At 34.3% G+C, this 17,386-nt stretch overlaps 1 protein-coding gene across 4 annotated transcripts in view; it reads right to left on the bottom strand.

Moving 5' to 3' along the window:
- ERBB4 (erb-b2 receptor tyrosine kinase 4) overlaps positions 1-17,386 on the bottom strand; it is a 1,252,881-nt gene that overhangs the window by 250,341 nt on the left and 985,154 nt on the right. For all 4 annotated transcript variants that reach the window (XM_017343079.4, XM_008259104.5, XM_051849159.3 and 1 more), the window contains exon 17: positions 484-616. In XM_017343079.4, the coding sequence (XP_017198568.1) occupies positions 484-616 (133 nt within the window). The remainder of the gene's footprint in view (positions 1-483; positions 617-17,386) is intronic.

The following is a 17,386-nucleotide window of genomic DNA, read 5'->3' as shown; positions in this document are numbered from 1 at the left end:
CTTTATCCTGTAAGCTCAGTATTTCACTGCTGGTATAATGATATCATTGGTTGCCAATTTAATGATTTTAATTAAACCATACATTGCTTGCCTATCTGGTTATATTTTGAACTAGAAAAATTCTCTATCACTTTCTTAGTTCTGCCACTGAGATATCCTCTCCCCAGCCACTTTCCAGTTTTGCTGCTCTTGAGATACCCTCTATGAACAGCTTGCTAACAGGAACCCCACTGAAGAAATAGATTTATTTTCTCTCCAGTACAACAATTTCCCTGGCCCCTACCATCTACTTTTGAAACCAGGCACCTTCCTCAACTATTTTTGTAGATTCTGATTGTTCATCTGTTCTGTTTAACACACTGTAAAGTAGAATTTCCTTCATCAGGATATCGAATACAATTTTCACTTGGATTAAAAAACTGAGTATCTTCTGGACCTAATGAACATCCTTAAGCACATCAAAAGAAGAAATAAACAACTCACCTCTGTTTCCAGGAATCTTCTCAAGGCTCTTTTCTTTTTGATGCTCTTCCTTCTAACATACACTGCAAATGTCAGGCCCACAATGACCAGGATAAAAAGCCCACCAATGACTCCAGCTGCAATCAGGGGAGTTCTGTCAATCAGAATGGAAAAAAAAATATGAGGAGATAAAAGACAGAAATAGGAAAGCAGTTGTTTAAGATCGTATTTACATTTCACAAATCCAGTCATTTAGAAGTAATGCAAGTAAAAATGCATTAGTTCTATAACACAACATTTTTCATGGTTAAAAAAAGGTTACATTTTTGTTTTGCTTGTTCTATTCTTAAATAATAAACCATGCTCATAAAGCTAATCCTTGGGAATGGGTAGCCACAACATGCTATTTAATTAAAAAATGCAAAATTTGGTAAAAGAATGGAGAACACATGCCAAGTGTTGATATGGGAACATTTACAATTGTTTAAATTATACTATGATCTATGAATAAGTGAAATATATACTTTAATGGTATTGTTATAGACTATAATTCTATTTTTAGCATTTTCTCTAGATCAAGTTTTCCCAACAGTGGCACTATTGACATTTTGGGAAGGATACTAGTTTGTGGTAGGGCTTGTTGTATGTATTTCAGGATGTTTAACAGAATCCCTGGCCTCCATCCACTAGGTGGCAATCTTACTACTATCTCCACTCATAAGAATATCACTGGACATTGCTAAACATCATCATTATTTGGGAACCACTGCTATAAAAGCAAAAAATGAGAGTGGCCTGGAGAAATATGAAACCTAACAGCTCCGGAGTTCCAGGGTACTGGTAAAATGTTGATGTTGAATAGAAGTGCTATTGGAAACTGATAAGGATAGCCATGGCAGGAAGAAGAACAGGAGAAAGATAAAGAATTGGGTCAGATAATTTCAGAGTGAGAATGATGGTAATGGGAAATTGCATTAATAAAAAGTGTGTAAGCAAACGTATATTTCCAAAGTTCTGTACCGTAAGTATTACAAGAAAGGTGTGTATAATGCCAAATTGGGATTAGCAAGAGGTTGCCTGGAGACTTTTATTGTTAAAATGTTTATCCAATATATTAGAAAAGATATAATTTTGAAACTGATAAATTATTGTTTTCCAAGATAATTTTTCCTTGCTTGAATGGTAAAACTTGTGGTTTTCAATTTCTTGTTCTACAATAGAGCATTTTTGGTGAGTTTTCAGTGGTCAGAGTTTTGAAGTCTATGAATTTTGTATGCTACAGAAAATAACCAGGAGCAAAATTCATAGGTGTACCTAATAAATATTTGACTATGCAACCATTATAGATATTGAAACTAACAAAAACACTACTCATATTCCTGTATTTTCCATAATAAAATATCTTATATATTCCTAATTTTTAGAAGGATTTATTCTGTGTAACTACATTAGTTTAGAAAAGAATTACTTGCTTTTGCAAAATAAACCATTACTCAAGATGACTGAGCAGAAATAATGATAGTGGATGACTGTAATTAAAGTCTTGAAATTTTAAGGGGGTCGTGGGGAAAAAATCTGGGTAACTACTTCTAGAAATGAAATCCTGTCTTTTAAAGATTATGACTGCTATATTGTCATATAAAACTGCATAATAATCTTAAAAAGTAGTTCATTCTAAAGGTTGTTTCCTGACAGCTCTATGTACTACAGCACACTAAAATGTTGCTATAATTCAACTAGATTTTCCTAAATGGGATATTCTGAAGATATAAAAGTCTATACTGAGAAAATTAAATTACAGTCTGGACACAAACTCATCATTGTGATATGTTTTGGTGTGTCTAAGATCATATTTTTTGAGAATGCCAGTTAAATATGTATTTTAAAAATTTTTTTTTGGTTTTCAACTAAAGGCATTTCTGCTCAAGAGCCTAACATATATTGGAAAGTCACTAATACAGGAAGAATTATATTTTCATTTCATAAGTTGAATTTTTTTAAAGGTTTATTTATTTAATTTGAAAGGCAGAGTTATAGAGACGGAGGAGAGACAGTCAGAGAGAGAAAGAATCTTCCAACCACTGGTTTACTCCCCAGATGGCTGCAATGCAGGGACTGGGCCAGGCTAAAGCCAGGAGCCTGGACCTTTATCCAGGACTCTTACATATGTGCAGGTATCCAGGTACCTGGGTCATATTCCATTGCTTTCTCAGGAGTATTAGCAGGGAGCTGGATTGGAGGTATAGCAGCAGGACTAGAACTGGCACCCACATGGGATGCCAGGGTCATAAGTGGCAGCCTAACCTGATATGCCATAATGCCATTCTGAAGTTAATTTGTTTTAATTGCAAAAGACTTATGTATAAATGAAAACAGTATCCAACATAGATTCAGGCAAACTCTGAACTTTGTTTATTTGTTACACAAAAGAATACCTGGCATATATTTATGAACACACAAGTCAATGTATTAAAAGAAAATGTTCCATCTTGGTTTTTGTTCAAATGTTTTAAAAATGATCCCTTCCAATAGTTAAGATCTTTTTATCTTATTCCAGTAAAGATCAATTGTCATGTCATTACAACAATTGTTCATGATAATCTAAACGAAGTATTCAAAACTCAAAACACAGCTATTTGGTTTTATTTTCAGAGTTTATTTTCAAAATTGTCACATAGAAGTTTCTGATTATTTTTTTTTCTTCTCTTACCACTCTACAGGAATGACCTGAAGAGACAGAGAACTACAATTCTTGCACTTAAAAATCACAAATAAATGTTAGACATTTCAAGAGGCAACGATTTTCATAGAACAGCCTCTTGAAAAAGAAGTCATTAGCTACAAAGAAGCAAAGAAAAATCGATAAATGGGGATCACTCTATAAGACACATTGGAAGTTCTATTTAATAACGACTGTCATGAAAAAAGGGGATGAAACTAAGAATGTTTAACAGACATAACAACTAGATGTGAAATATAATTCTGGATTTGATACTGGTTTGGATAATTTTAGGATAACTTGAGATCTAAATATAGATTAAATAGCAAATGAGATAAAAGTGTGCAAGTGTCTTAAGGTAAGCACCATAGAAACTGGAAGTACTGGATTATAAAACATTAGGATCTTAATATGACAACGTTTTTGCATAGATATATCTTTATAGACCTGAAATATATAGACCTGAAATAATACAAATAATACTTTAAATAATAGTTATTTGTTGAAGTATGAAAAAGTACTCTTATTTTTGTATTTTACTGATGTTAATTTCCCAATTTTTATAATATAATTATATTTATTGTGAAATAATTTATTAAATTTTGGAAAAATACAGAAAAAGAAATCAATGTCTAAAAGTTTTGTTTTGTAAAAATGAACTTGTTTTATTTTTTCTTGAATGTTTAGTTCGCATTTTTCAATTAAGATTTCATTTTATTATTCCCTGTCCACTTTAACAGTCTAAGTACTTTTGCATATATTTTCTATTCATTACAGTTTAATGTGTCTGAACCATTTAATTACCATTATGCTTCTTACAATGAACATTATGTTCCATAAAATCAAGCTAATTAATTAAAAGTTAACACTATTTACATGTTTCCTGTTTCTCTCAACTTTGAAGATTCACAGATATTTGCAGTTGTAGGTTAGACACCTATTTTTCTCCATGAGTTAATGCTTAGGGCATATGAGTTCCCTTTGGTTCAGGAGGACACAACTACTTAAATTGCTTCTTTAAACTGCTTTATGTATCTTCAAGGTTTAATGCTGGCTATTGTCAATCAATCAGTTTCTGAGAATGTTTTCCTCCTATATGTAACTCAGGGAACTCATGGATGAGACACTATTGAAATCAGAACAGTCAAACACTAACAGAGCTAAAGTACTTTGCAATCCCTCATCTCTAAGAGGAGTAGTATTTTTTGGTTGGTTTATATACTGACTATAAATTAAAAAGAATTGGGACTCTGTAAAGTATAAATAATAGGACAATTCACATGTCAAGTACAAACTTATACTAAAAGGATGTAACCCATCAATAGCTTACCTTATTCTGTGATTTGGAAATAGTGTAATGAAACTGATATTATCCCACTACTCATAAAACTAATATCATAAGGATTCTGAGTCACAAGTGATCTTGGTAATTTGTTTAAAAGCATATAATTTGGTTTTCATAATTCACTTAGAAATTCAGAGACCACACAACATATTATATTCAATTATCTTGAATGCAATTAGCCCATAAAAGAAAAGTGTCTTTCAAAAAAAAAAATAGTACTCATATAAAAAAGATACATTCTTTTCATTGATTGTTAAATTTGAACCCTGCTATTCCTCTTGCTACAGAATATAAAATGTAGGAGTACATATAAGACCTTATTTTTACAAACACTCAAATATCCTTCTGTATATCAGATTATAAACAAAGGGCAGTAAAATCCACACAATTTATAATGAAAATTCAAATGTTTCTAAAAACTGCTTTCTTAGATACATTCCATTTAATTTGAGAGGCTGGCTAGACTTTAAAATGACAGTGAGGCTCCATCATTTGAGGTGGTGATTAAGATACCACAGGTCATATCATGGTGCTTGGGTTCAACACTTGGCTCTGGCTGCTGACTCCAGCTTCCTACGAATGGAGTCCCTGAGAGGCAGTGGTGACGGTTCAGGTAACTGGGTTCTTGTCACTGACTGAGGAGACTTAGGTTGAATTCCTGGTTTCTAGCTTTGGTTCAGCTCACTCCTGGTCTGAGCATTTGGGGACTGACCCAAGGAATGGGAGCTCAATATTTTCTCTATCTGTCTCTCAAATAATAGTGATGACTCAAGTAACTATGTTCCTGCCACCCATAATGGACACCTAGAAGGAGTTCTTGGCTTCTCGCTTTGGTCCTTGCCCAGCTCCAGCAGTTGTAGGCATCTGGGTGGTGAAACAGCAGATCAAAGCTCTCTCTATACATCTGTATCTCTGTCTCTCCATCTCTCAAATAACTAAATCTTCTTTAAAAAAATCTAGAACAAAGGACTTTCAGCTTTTCATTAAAAAGAAATAAATGTTTGAGAAGATGTATATGTTTACTACACAATATAAACAATGGCCTGGCTTTGAACCAGTGGATAGAATAAATCTCTCTCTCTCTCTCTCTCTTTCTCCTTCTCTCTCTCCCCCCTTTCCCTCTCTCCCTCCCTCCCTCTCTCATTTTCTCCCTCCCTTCCTCTCTGTCTCCCACTCTCTTCCTCTCTCTCCTCTCTCTCTCTCCCTCTCTCTCTTCCAGTCAGATAAGTAGATGGAAAAAAAAAACCTTTTAACAAAACAACATATTGTATACCACAAAAATGTAGTATGCAAATGTTACATGTCAGTTCAAATGTTAACAGAAAACTGGAGAATATTATGTTAAGAGAAATAAGGCAAGAACAGGAAAACAAATATCATGTGTTTGCACTCATTTGTTGACCTTATAAAAGCTGATTACATACAAGCCAAGTGTAGAATGGAGGTCTTTAGAAGCTAGGAAATATAAGGGACAGGGGAGTGAGAAGGTAGATTATGGATACCAAAACACACAGGAAGGGAAGTGGTTCTGATATTATATAGCAAGATAGGGGAACTATAGTCTACAACAATTAATTATAAATTTTAAATAATCAGAACAAGAGTTTTAAGATTCCCAGCACATAGAAATGATGATATTTGCGAAGATGGAAATGTCAATTTTCCAGACTTGATCATTACATATTTTATATATGATTAAATTACATAAATTAGTACAAATATTACATATCAATTAAAAATTAAAACTGGGGCAGTGTTGTGGCACAGCAGGCTAAGCTTCCACTTGTGACAACATTATGCCAAGTGGGAATGCCAGTTTGAGTTTCAGCTACTCTGTTTCTGATCCAATTTTCTGCTAATGTGCCTGGGAAGCCTACACAAGATGGTCCAAGTACTTGGGACTCTAACATCATGTGGAAGACCACGCTGAAATTCCAGGCCCAGATCTGGCGATTGTGACCATCTCGGGAGTGAACCAGCAGATGGAAGACCTCTTTATCTATCTTTCCCTTTTTCTCTGTTACCCTGTTTTAAATAAATGAATGTTTTAAAAAATAAAAACAGAAAATTTCAGTTTCTAAACCCTTCCACCCAAATTTAGCTCCCTAAATCACAATATACAACTGAAGATAAAAGATGTTTTATATGTAAAATGTTCAGGTAGCATCTGGAGGTGCAGATGTCTTAACTATTATCCATGCTTTATAGAGATAAAAGATTAATACAAAATAGTAGAAGTTTTGCAGTAAAGTCATATTTTAGAATTTTAAAAATATATATTATTGTGAAAAAGCAATTTTTTAGAGAAATGGTATAACTAGTTTTTTAAGCTAAATAAATTTATTTGAGAGGCAGAAAGCTAGAGGCAGAAATGAATGAAGGAAGAGAAAGAGAAAGAGAGTGAGAGTGAGCGAGAGCGAGCACAAGAATTCCCACAACGGCTGGCACTGGGTCTGTCCAGGTCTCCCACTGGAGCAAAGTAGGGACTTCAAACTTGGCGTCCAAAATGAGATGCAGGCAGGGGACTTAACCTCTAGGTCAAGTGCACTTCCCCAAAGCACTGTTTTGAATAACAGAATAACATCATTGAAAAGAGTCTTGGCCGGTGCTGCAGCTCACTATGCTAATCCTCCGCCTGCGGCACCAGCACCACGGGTTCTAGTCCTGGTTGGGGCGCCAGATTCTGTCCCGGTTGCTCCTCTTCCAGTCCAGCTCTCAGTGGAGGATGGCCCAGGTCCTTGGGCCCTGCACCTGCATGGGAGACCAGGAGGAAGCACCTGGCTCCTGGCCATTTGAGGGGGTGAACCAACAGAAAAGGAAGATCTTTCTCTCTCTCTCTCTCTCTCTCTCTCTCTCTCTCTCAGTAACTCTCCCTGTCAAAAAAAAAAATAAAAAATAAAAAAAAAGAGTCTGAATTTATTAGAGGATTTTTTTTTATCAGTAAGTAAAATGTTCCTTAGATTTATAATATGGGTGTATTTTTCTTCATTTTTGGATTACAGAATAATTTTCAATTAATGATAAAGGAAACAACCTGTATTCATGTAGTACACAAACGTTCTCTAATGAAATTGACTTTAAATCAAAGAGCTCTGCTTTTAGAAGACTAAGTTAACTAAATAATTAGGAGATTGGTCTTCGAGAGTTGTTGGAACAGAATTAGAACTGTCTGGTTATTTATTTATGGGCACTACAGGTTAAACTGAAAATGGATGTGGGGGATATTTTAATGTACACAGCAGGTAAAACAAAACAACAAGCTAGTCAGATAAATTTAATAGTGTATTAAGTGGGACATCTTTGTGTAACAAATTATAAGCCTCAAAAAAGTGACAAAATTGTGTCTATAATATTGTTTAATCCTTAAAATTCTATGTGACTTTTCTACATAGTGGCATGTTACGGCAGAAAGATGTCCGAGTCAGGCCAATCCACGTTTCAACTGTGTGTCTATCGCTAACTAGTTGTAGGTTTTAGGCTGCTATCAAATATTTCTTCTTAAATATACATAACAGCAACTTTATGGTAACAAACAATAAATGTGGTGGAGAACTACCTAGTCTTACATTTGTGAGATAGAATGAATTGACCTCTAGAGTCCATATTTAGTACCATCATCAAATTCTTATAATCTTAGGTAAATCATATACCCCATTTGGCCAGGACAGTTTGTTTTTGCTGGTTGAAGTATCAATACTATCTCTTATACTGTCAGAAGTGCTTATGTTATTAATAAGTGGAATATATATCCTACCATTAGCCCAATCTAAGGAAATCTATGTTACCCCAACACACACACACATACACACACACACACACTCACACACACACACTAATGTAGAATTGTCTTAGTATTACTTCCAGTAAATGGTACTTGCTTAGAAGGTAAATTCATTACTCTCTCTAATAAGTACATATTACTTACATGAATGTTTAGTAAATTAGGGTCAAACATTTCAACTTTATTTTAAAATGTAAATTAGTAACACTGCCTATCATATTTTGTCTTATATTTCTTCTGAAAGACTGATAGTGGCTATAGACAAAAGCATGAGTTTATCATGAACCAGAGGCTAAACATATCCTCAGATCTGTATTGTGTTTCCCAGCTTGTTCTTGCTTTAAGAAAAATGGAGTTGATTAAGAATTTATTAACTTTTTACTAAAAGAAAATTCTTAGAATCAATTCTCCATTGATAACTGAGACAAAGAATACAATTTTGGAAATAAGAACATTTTAAGTATTTTACTATGTAAGCAGTTTTCACATTGAAAAAGGCCTATTTAAATAAAAATAACATAAGATTTGACTGCCATCAAGAACTCATGGGTTTAATAGCAAACCTAGTGGCACTAACAATCCATTTCATTTCCAATGGAAACTAATAATAATAAAAATGAAAATATCAAAGTCTTTCCATCCTGATACAGACAAAATTCGCTTTCATAGAGTTAAATGAAAAGTTTATTTGGTCAGATATACTAACAAATGATTTACTTACTTTTTATAGAATGATTGTAGAATTTCCATTCTCATAATTCCCAATACTTGTAACTTTTATAATTAAGAGGTTTTTTTTACATGCCTTACACAGTTTCACAATAACTCTGCATCATGAATCTTATAACCCTCATATAAAATATAAGGACACGAACTCTCAGAGAGGCTAAGGTGTGCAGGTAAGATCAAACATAAATAGGAGGGCCAGCGCCGTGGCTCACTAGGCTAATCCTCTGCCTTGCGGCGCCGGCACACCGGGTTCTAGTCCAGGTCGGGGTGCCGGATTCTGTCCCGGTTGCCCCTCTTCCAGGCCAGCTCTCTGCTGTGGCCCGGGAGTACAGTGGAGGATGGCCCAAGTGCTTGGGCCCTGCACCCCATGGGAGACCAGGATAAGTACCTGGCTCCTGCCATCAGATCAACACGGTGCGCCGGCCGCAGCATGCCAGCTGCGGCGGCCATTGGAGGGTGAACCAAAGGCAAAGGAAGACCTTTCTCTCTGTCTCTCTCTCACTGTCCACTCTGCCTGTCAAAACAAACAAACAAACAAACAAAAAAACCATAAATAGGAATGCTAACATTTTATAACTTGAATTCTCAAGTCCATTAATTTTCAGCCAAAATACACTGTTCCACTTTCTGAAGATGATTAATTAGAATTGATTATTTAAAGTATACAAGTAGCATTCATCAGGTTTACCTTCAATACCTATGCCTGACAGTAAAAAACAAAAAACCAAAATGGACATCAGTTTGTTTAGGTGCTCTCATAGACCCTTTGTTTTATATTTAGTTTCATCTGAATATAGTGATTCTATTCAGACTATCATTTTATCTGTATTTCTATATTCAATACAGTGTAAGCTTGTTAAATCCATTTATACTTCAGGGAATAAAATGTATTGGTGGCATTATTTGTCTTTTATCTTCATTTTATCTTCTCAGTGAGAAAACAGTTAAGGGGACTCTTCTTTTACTGAGAAGACTGGATCTCCTTTAAGAAAGGCACAGACAAGCAGAATCTATCATAACAGCAACCATGCCTGCTGCACTGCTACTCTGTTCAGTCTTCCTTGAAACAGTCTGGAGTTCAAAGAGAGACCTTGAAACACAAGGAAACAGTGACATTCCCCAGCAGACATTTTAAGGGTTATTGCCTAGGGCAAGGAGAATTACATTAGCAGACATTTTTTCTTCTCTCGTAAATTGTGCTTTTTCTGACCCAGAATTCCACCTGCTCTATAAATATGACACTTTTTTTTTTTCTTTTTGAGCAAATGATAGTGATCTGGGTCAAACTCTGAAGTGTCAGACATCAGTTGACAGTTATAGTCTTTACTTGAAGAGACCGAGGTTACTATAGTATGTCTCTGTCCTTTGATTAGGGCATGAAATTCCTCAGCTACATTTAAAATCATACCAGAATTCTAAGTGTTGAAGCAAATAAATCAAAACGATCTTTCCCTATTCTTAAGGAAATTAAACATTTTTGACCTGTCTTCTTATGTTAAAATTTTCCAATGATTTTGCAATATGTGAATGTCACATCTCATTCTATAATAGTGTATGTGAGTAGAGACACTATCATAAAAGAAATATATAAATACTATATGATTTCTAAAAGTATTGGGATTAGTTGCTGAGACAATTTTTAATGGTTTCATAGTGATCCCTTTCTTCACTTTCTAGAAAAAACTTACACCTATCTATAAGTGTTCTTTTTTTTACAATATTTGAGAAGTATATGAATTTTGTATTTGATTTATAAGCAACCATTATTATTGTTAAGGATAACATTTTGAGAATATATGTATATGAATGTGTGCATACATACATATATATATATATATAAAGTCCATCTGTGAATTTCTGTAAGTCAAGCATTGAAAAGGAATTAGACCAGAAAAAATCTTCTTTTAACAAAGTTTGTTTTCTAAAGAATTCAGCTGAATTTTTGGTGCTCATATTTTTTATGGTTTATACTGATTATACAGTTCCATAAATGTCTATTTTAACACAGTTATTTTATCATTATCTATAATCTTACCTTATATAGGATAAATATAAATACATTTAGGGCTACAAACTAAATATTGTAAAAATTAATTACAAAATACATTAACTGGCACCTGCATGATGGCACAGTGGGGTAAGCCACTGCTTGGGCCACCCGCATGGCATATCAGAGTGCCAGAGCCAGTTCTGGCTGCTCTCTTCTCATCCAGCTCCCTCCTAATGCACCTGGGAAGGCAGTGGAAGATGGCTGAAGTACTTGAGACCCTATCACCCACAAGGAACACCCAGATGGAAGTTCCTGGTTCCTGACACCAGTGTGCTCATGCTTGCTTTTGTGGCCATCGTGGAATGAACCACAGGGTGGAAGATATGTCCCTCTGCCTCTCACTGGCTATGTCACATGGATTTTCAAAAAATAAATAAAATCTTTAAAAAACACATTTAACCATTAAGTTCATTTCATGAACAAGGTAATCTGATGCAACAGATGAAAAGCTTAAGAAATTGAGCATATAACTCTTTCAACTTCAGTTTACCTATCAAAGTTGGAAACATGGTGAGGAATTTATTACTTTCTTAATTAAAAAAAATACTGCCTAAACATTACTCTGGGAAGGGGCATAGAAAGGTATAAATCCTTGTGGGAAATATTCTTTGTTCCCATATTCTAAAAGTTTTATTTACCTAGAAATCCCCATTTCAGATATCTGTGTTGCTAACAGAGATTATATTCTGTTGGTAAGTTGTATCTGCCTTTATCTATCAAGCATTAAACTGGCACATGAGTGTTATGTTTACTGGGTACAACTGCATAACACGGGTTTAGAACAGTCCTGGTTGTTTTGTTTTGTTTTGTTTTGTTTTTTGACAGGCAGAGTGGAGAGTGAGAGAGAGAGAGAGAGAAAGAGAAAGGTCTTCCTTCCATTGGTTCACCCCACAATGGCCGCTACGGCCGGCACGCTGCGCCGATCCGAAGCCAGGAGCCAGGACAGTCCTATTTTCTAAAGCTTCACAAACATTAATAGTTTGTCCTCTTTATATACAACTCTCTATATAAAGTGTCTCTAATTTTTAAATCATATTTTAGATCCCAAAATTCTTGCTTTAGACTAATACAAAGTTTTTAATAAAATGTTTGCAAAGGAGAACAGAACTCTTAAGAAACATCACTCCTCTGTATTCAAATAGCATGTGTTTTACATCTATTGACCTGCTGGTAGCCCCGTTTCCTGCTAAGGAGATCATCAAGTGTTTATGGAGGAGACAGTGGCCTGTAAGAGCACTTTAGATATGTGAAGTGAGATGGGAGGGGACTTCGTGAGTTGAGCAGTCATGGGAAAAATACCAGGATTTTGGAATCTATATTTTTTTGCTTACCTAAATAAGTTTACTGGATATTCTTACATGATTAATGAGCAAAATTAATTTTACTAGGTATTTTATATGTGATATATTAAATACGTCTTCTAATATAATTATTTATGTATAATGAATCTGACATAGATTATATGATTTGTCCAAGGTCACTAGCATTCTAAATGCATAATCAAGATTTGAATCCTGGCATGTTTTGCTCCAAAGTCTTTTCTCCTTCTATTGAAATGTAATTATAAGAACAATTAAAGAAATTATTCTAGCAGCAGATTATAAAGGTAAGCAGGGAACAGATGTATTAAGCAAGGTTAGTTAGATGACTATTTTAATAGTCCACATCAGTTTATCAGAGACAAACTAGGAAACTATTAAAGAAGAGATAGAGAAAAAGGTAATGCAGGGCTGGCACTGTGGCACAGTGGATTAAAGCCCTGGCCTGAAGTGCCAGCATCCCATATGGGCACCGGTTCTAGTCCCGGCTGAGCCTCTTCCGATCCAGCTGGGATAGCAGTGGAAGATGGTCTAAGTCCTTGGTCTCCTGCACCTGCGTGGGAGACCCGGAAGGAGCTCCTGGCTCCTGGCTTCGGATTGGTGCAGCTCCAGCTGGGCGCAGCTCTGGCTGATGTGGCCATCTGGGGAGTGAACCAGCAAATAGAAGACCTCTCTCTCTGTCTCTACCTCTCTCTGTAACTCTGTCTTTCAAATAAATAAAGTAAATCTTAAAAAAAAGGTAATACAGCAAAGGAATTAACAAAAAGTATAAACTTAATGCATGGAGAGATGAAGGAAAATTCAAAGATGGCTCTGCTTGTTGGCATCGGGCCTGGGTGGGTTTAAGGTTGGTGATGTTGTTCTTGGACATGTAGCATCAAGAGGGAAATAACATTTGGAAGGGAGAAGTATTTGTCCTTTTGGATGTATGGATTTGAACTTTCACTCTAATTTCAATTTTTTTGTGTACAATTGTTACTCATTTAATTTCAAGATCTACACTTGTGCTGGTTTAATTAGTTTACATTTTTAATTAAAGTCACAAGCAACTTCATGCCTTTCCATTTAATTTTTTCCAATAATTTATTTCTCCTCTGGGAAAGTCCAGAGGACTTTTTTTAAATTTCTTTTTTCTTTTTTCCTCCTTTCCATTTTTGAAGGACTACATTATTTCATGTACTTCTCATTACTTCGTTGATCTCTTTTGTCTTATGTATATACTGACCTTTTGAAACTTATCATTTGTACAAGTAACAAACCTTTAAAATACTTGATACATTTGAAAAATCTCCTTTACATTAAGGTGCCATTCTCCATGGGTCACACACTGGAGCAAAATGTTTTATTAAACTTGTGTGGATCTTATTGTTAATTTTGAAGTCTTAATGGTGCTCCCCATTTGGTGAATTAAAGTTTGATATTAAATTTTACATTTAAAAACCTTTAATGAAAAAGTTTAAAACAGTTATTCTGAAAGAGGTCACTTAAAAATATATTTTAGTAATTTCCATAAGGAACATCCTTGTTTTGCAAATATAAACTTGTGATTCGTGATCTCAATTTTATTGCCATTAGGTAATCCAATTCAATCCCATTTTGCTATCACATACACAAGAATATCTTGCCTTAAACTTCATGCGTCTTCTTTATATATATATATAAAATTGATTTAGATATTCATAATTATTCTTCCTTGGATTCCTTTCTATTTCCAGGTAAATTATAAGTGCCAAAAGATTAGAGAGCATCAATTATACATTTTTGCTTGCTCCACTCTTTCTACCAATAACAAGATTGCTAATGATTATTATTAAATGAATCAGATAGTATGTGGGACATTTTAGATGATAATATATTTGTGAAAAATGTAATTGCTCCACTTGATCTGATTTTTTTAAATATTTGAACAATTTTGTAAATAGAAAAACATGTTCTTTGCATTAGTTTCTAAATAATTTGTCTGCAATTGATCACTTTACTCTAATTCTCTTGATTTTGGGACAAATTCTAATCACAGTTTTAGCCTCTTCTCTATTACATCTGCCCTTATCAGGCTCAGTAATAGTTTCTTACTGTAAAATCAAACAGTCATTTTTTAGAGCTAATCTTCATCAGTCTGGAGATAACATTTGTCCTGAGTGATCACTTTGCCTTTCTTAAAACACTGTCTTCCCTTGAGTTCCATCACATCCTTTTCTCTAGTTTTTACTCTATTCGGTCAGCCCTTTGAAAATTATTTTCGATATTTCTTTCCTACTTCTCTGACCTATAAAATAAAAGTGGCCCAGGACTCAATCATTGAATTTCTTCACTTCTCTACTTATACCCATTCCCTAGAGATAATGTATCATCCATCTCTTTATCTATGTAATGATAATTTCCACTTTTATAAATTCAAACACAAGTCTTTTAAGTATTAGAACTGTGTCGCATACATTATTTTATTTCCTAGGAGCTTATTTTCTAATAACAAGAAACACTAAATAAATAATCATTACATGCATAAAAGAATGAATAATCTACTTCCATAATTATTTGCATACTTTTTATAATCCTAAACCAACCTTTAAAAATACATACATCCTACAATAATTTAGAGCTTCTTATATTATTTAAACTTAACAAAAACATAATTCTAAAATATGTATCATCAAAACAAGTTACTTATATAATGATTTTCTAAACTGAATCTGATGTGTATTTAGCATTTGCTTATTCTTGATTTCACAATAATAGGTAAAATAACAGTTTCTCCCGGAATCAGTGAAATTAATCCTAAATAAGTTAACTTGTGTTTGCCTGTAAGTCAGGTTTCTCTGTAACCACCGCAATGCGTCAAAGTTCCTGGTTGACTAGTTCCCTGCTCCCTATCACCTTCAAACAGCTAAATAACAATTTCCACAGTCTCTCTGCATCTTCGTGGGAACATACATCAAATCTGGGCTAATGAAGTGAAAGAGTATGTTCACTGGAGGAATTAGTGGATAAGGTGAGTGGAGACAATGGAGGCTGTCCCTCCACTTCTGTCCTTGGATGTAACACAGCTGTTGCATCCATTTTATTACCAACACAGAAGATTAAGACAGTGACACAGACTCTGGTCCTGAGGTTATTGATCCCTGGAAGTGGTTACAGCTACCTCAACTTTAGACTTCTTTTATACATAAAGATAGCACATCAAACTCTTTGTTGACACTATTTATAACAGATTTTCTTGTACTTGTGGCCCAGTAAGTTCCCAGCTAGAAGAAGGAACTATGCCCATATTTTCAATTTTTCCTTTTCTTGCACTGTAACTATCAAATGCATTATATCAGGACAATTGGATTTTTAAACAAAAAATGAAAGCATTGGTCCTTCCCTTCCTAGTTAACACTTAATAGCCTTGGAGACTCTCTTACCTCTGCTTAATTATCATATCCTGTTAGTCACTGGCCAGGCTTTACCTAATTCAGCCATTTATGAAACCTTTTATGAGGGGGAAACATAGGTAGAAGAGGTGCCCTATACCTTTACAGGTAACACCAGGTAGAGCCTGTAAAGTGTCCTTGGTGAAATACGTTATGAATTGTGGAATTTAAATATGTTGTAATGGACATGTTAATTGTCACCCATTTTAAAATGATGATAGAATACAAAAGTAGCAAATTTCACTAGATCTTATGTATCTCAAGGAAATAAAAGTATGTAGTGGAAGAGCAATTAAGAGGAAGCAAGAAAAACAGAGCTCTTAATTTGCATTTATCTTGGCAGAATACAAGTACCTCATTTTTAAGATTTCTGGGTCTACAGTAGATTGGAAGTAACTCAATGGAAAGAATGAGAGGGTGAAGCTGTTTCTGTCTACTCCGTTTTAAAACATTTTACTGAGGACTTGGAGGAAAGACAAGTCCTCTTTCAGAAAGATTTTTGGTCATTGCACTCTAAATAATGTTTTTAACATAGTATGCACTATTTTTATAGTGTAATTGGAGGTTTATTTTGACCAAATTTGCAAAAAAAAAAACATTTAAAATTATCTGATAACAATGGTTAGTAGTATAACCCCCTTTTTAACTTATACAAACACCCAACCCCTAATTAGAAATGTCTTCTAATTAGGGGTAAACCCATTTTTTTTCAAAAGCATTTGCCTAGAAAATGTTATGATTCTGCAGATGCTCTGCATACGAATCCACAGCCTCCAGATAATGTAACAGAAAAAAATTCGAACCTAAGCCAATTCAAACAACATTGCAATAATATAATACTGAGACAATTTTATACTTTGCCTGAAACCATTTTAATTTACATGCAAAAGAAATCATGACTACTAAGGAAAAAACCCCACATCTACATGAAACATTCTTTCCCTAGCTGGAATATTAATTTTTCAATCTGTTCTTTGTCTTATTTTTCTATCATTGAAATTATGTATAGTATTAACATTCAGCTCTGTGGGATGCTGTCTATTATTTATGAACATCCAGGAGAGGCTATTTTAAAATCTCTTTGTTTACTAAGTGGTCATTATAAAAATAATCCAAAAGTAATATGGAATAAGCAAAGCATTTTCTTTTAAATGTCCTTATAAACTTTGCTTTTCTCAGTCTTTTAATTTTCTAGATTACGGATCTTTATTTTTCCATCTGGAATATTATCTCAGCAAATGCTTATCTTTACTTATAATCATGCCAGATGAGTTTATGCAAAAGTTCAGTTTTTCTTAAGGCAAAAATAAGAGAACAAGAGATAGCAGTTACCAGGCCCTAATTTCACTCTCTGCTACTGAGTTACTGCTGAAGAACATTATCATCTTTTCTTGGGTATATTTTGGGACCACTAAGAGAGACAGTACTTAAATATTTGAAAATAGCCACAAAACAAAATAAAAACCAAAATCCAAGAAACAAATTAAAGATAGTATAAAATGGGCACATATTGTAAAGTTCATTATAATTATCTTTTATTATCAGTAATGATAGTCATAGTAATTTCAAAG

This window comes from Oryctolagus cuniculus, chromosome 3 (genome assembly GCF_051225735.1).
Source record: "Oryctolagus cuniculus isolate XC-2025 breed Fujian yellow rabbit chromosome 3, ASM5122573v1, whole genome shotgun sequence".
NCBI classification, from domain to species: Eukaryota; Metazoa; Chordata; class Mammalia; order Lagomorpha; family Leporidae; genus Oryctolagus; species Oryctolagus cuniculus.
This window is presented reverse-complemented; position numbering and strand designations above follow the sequence as displayed.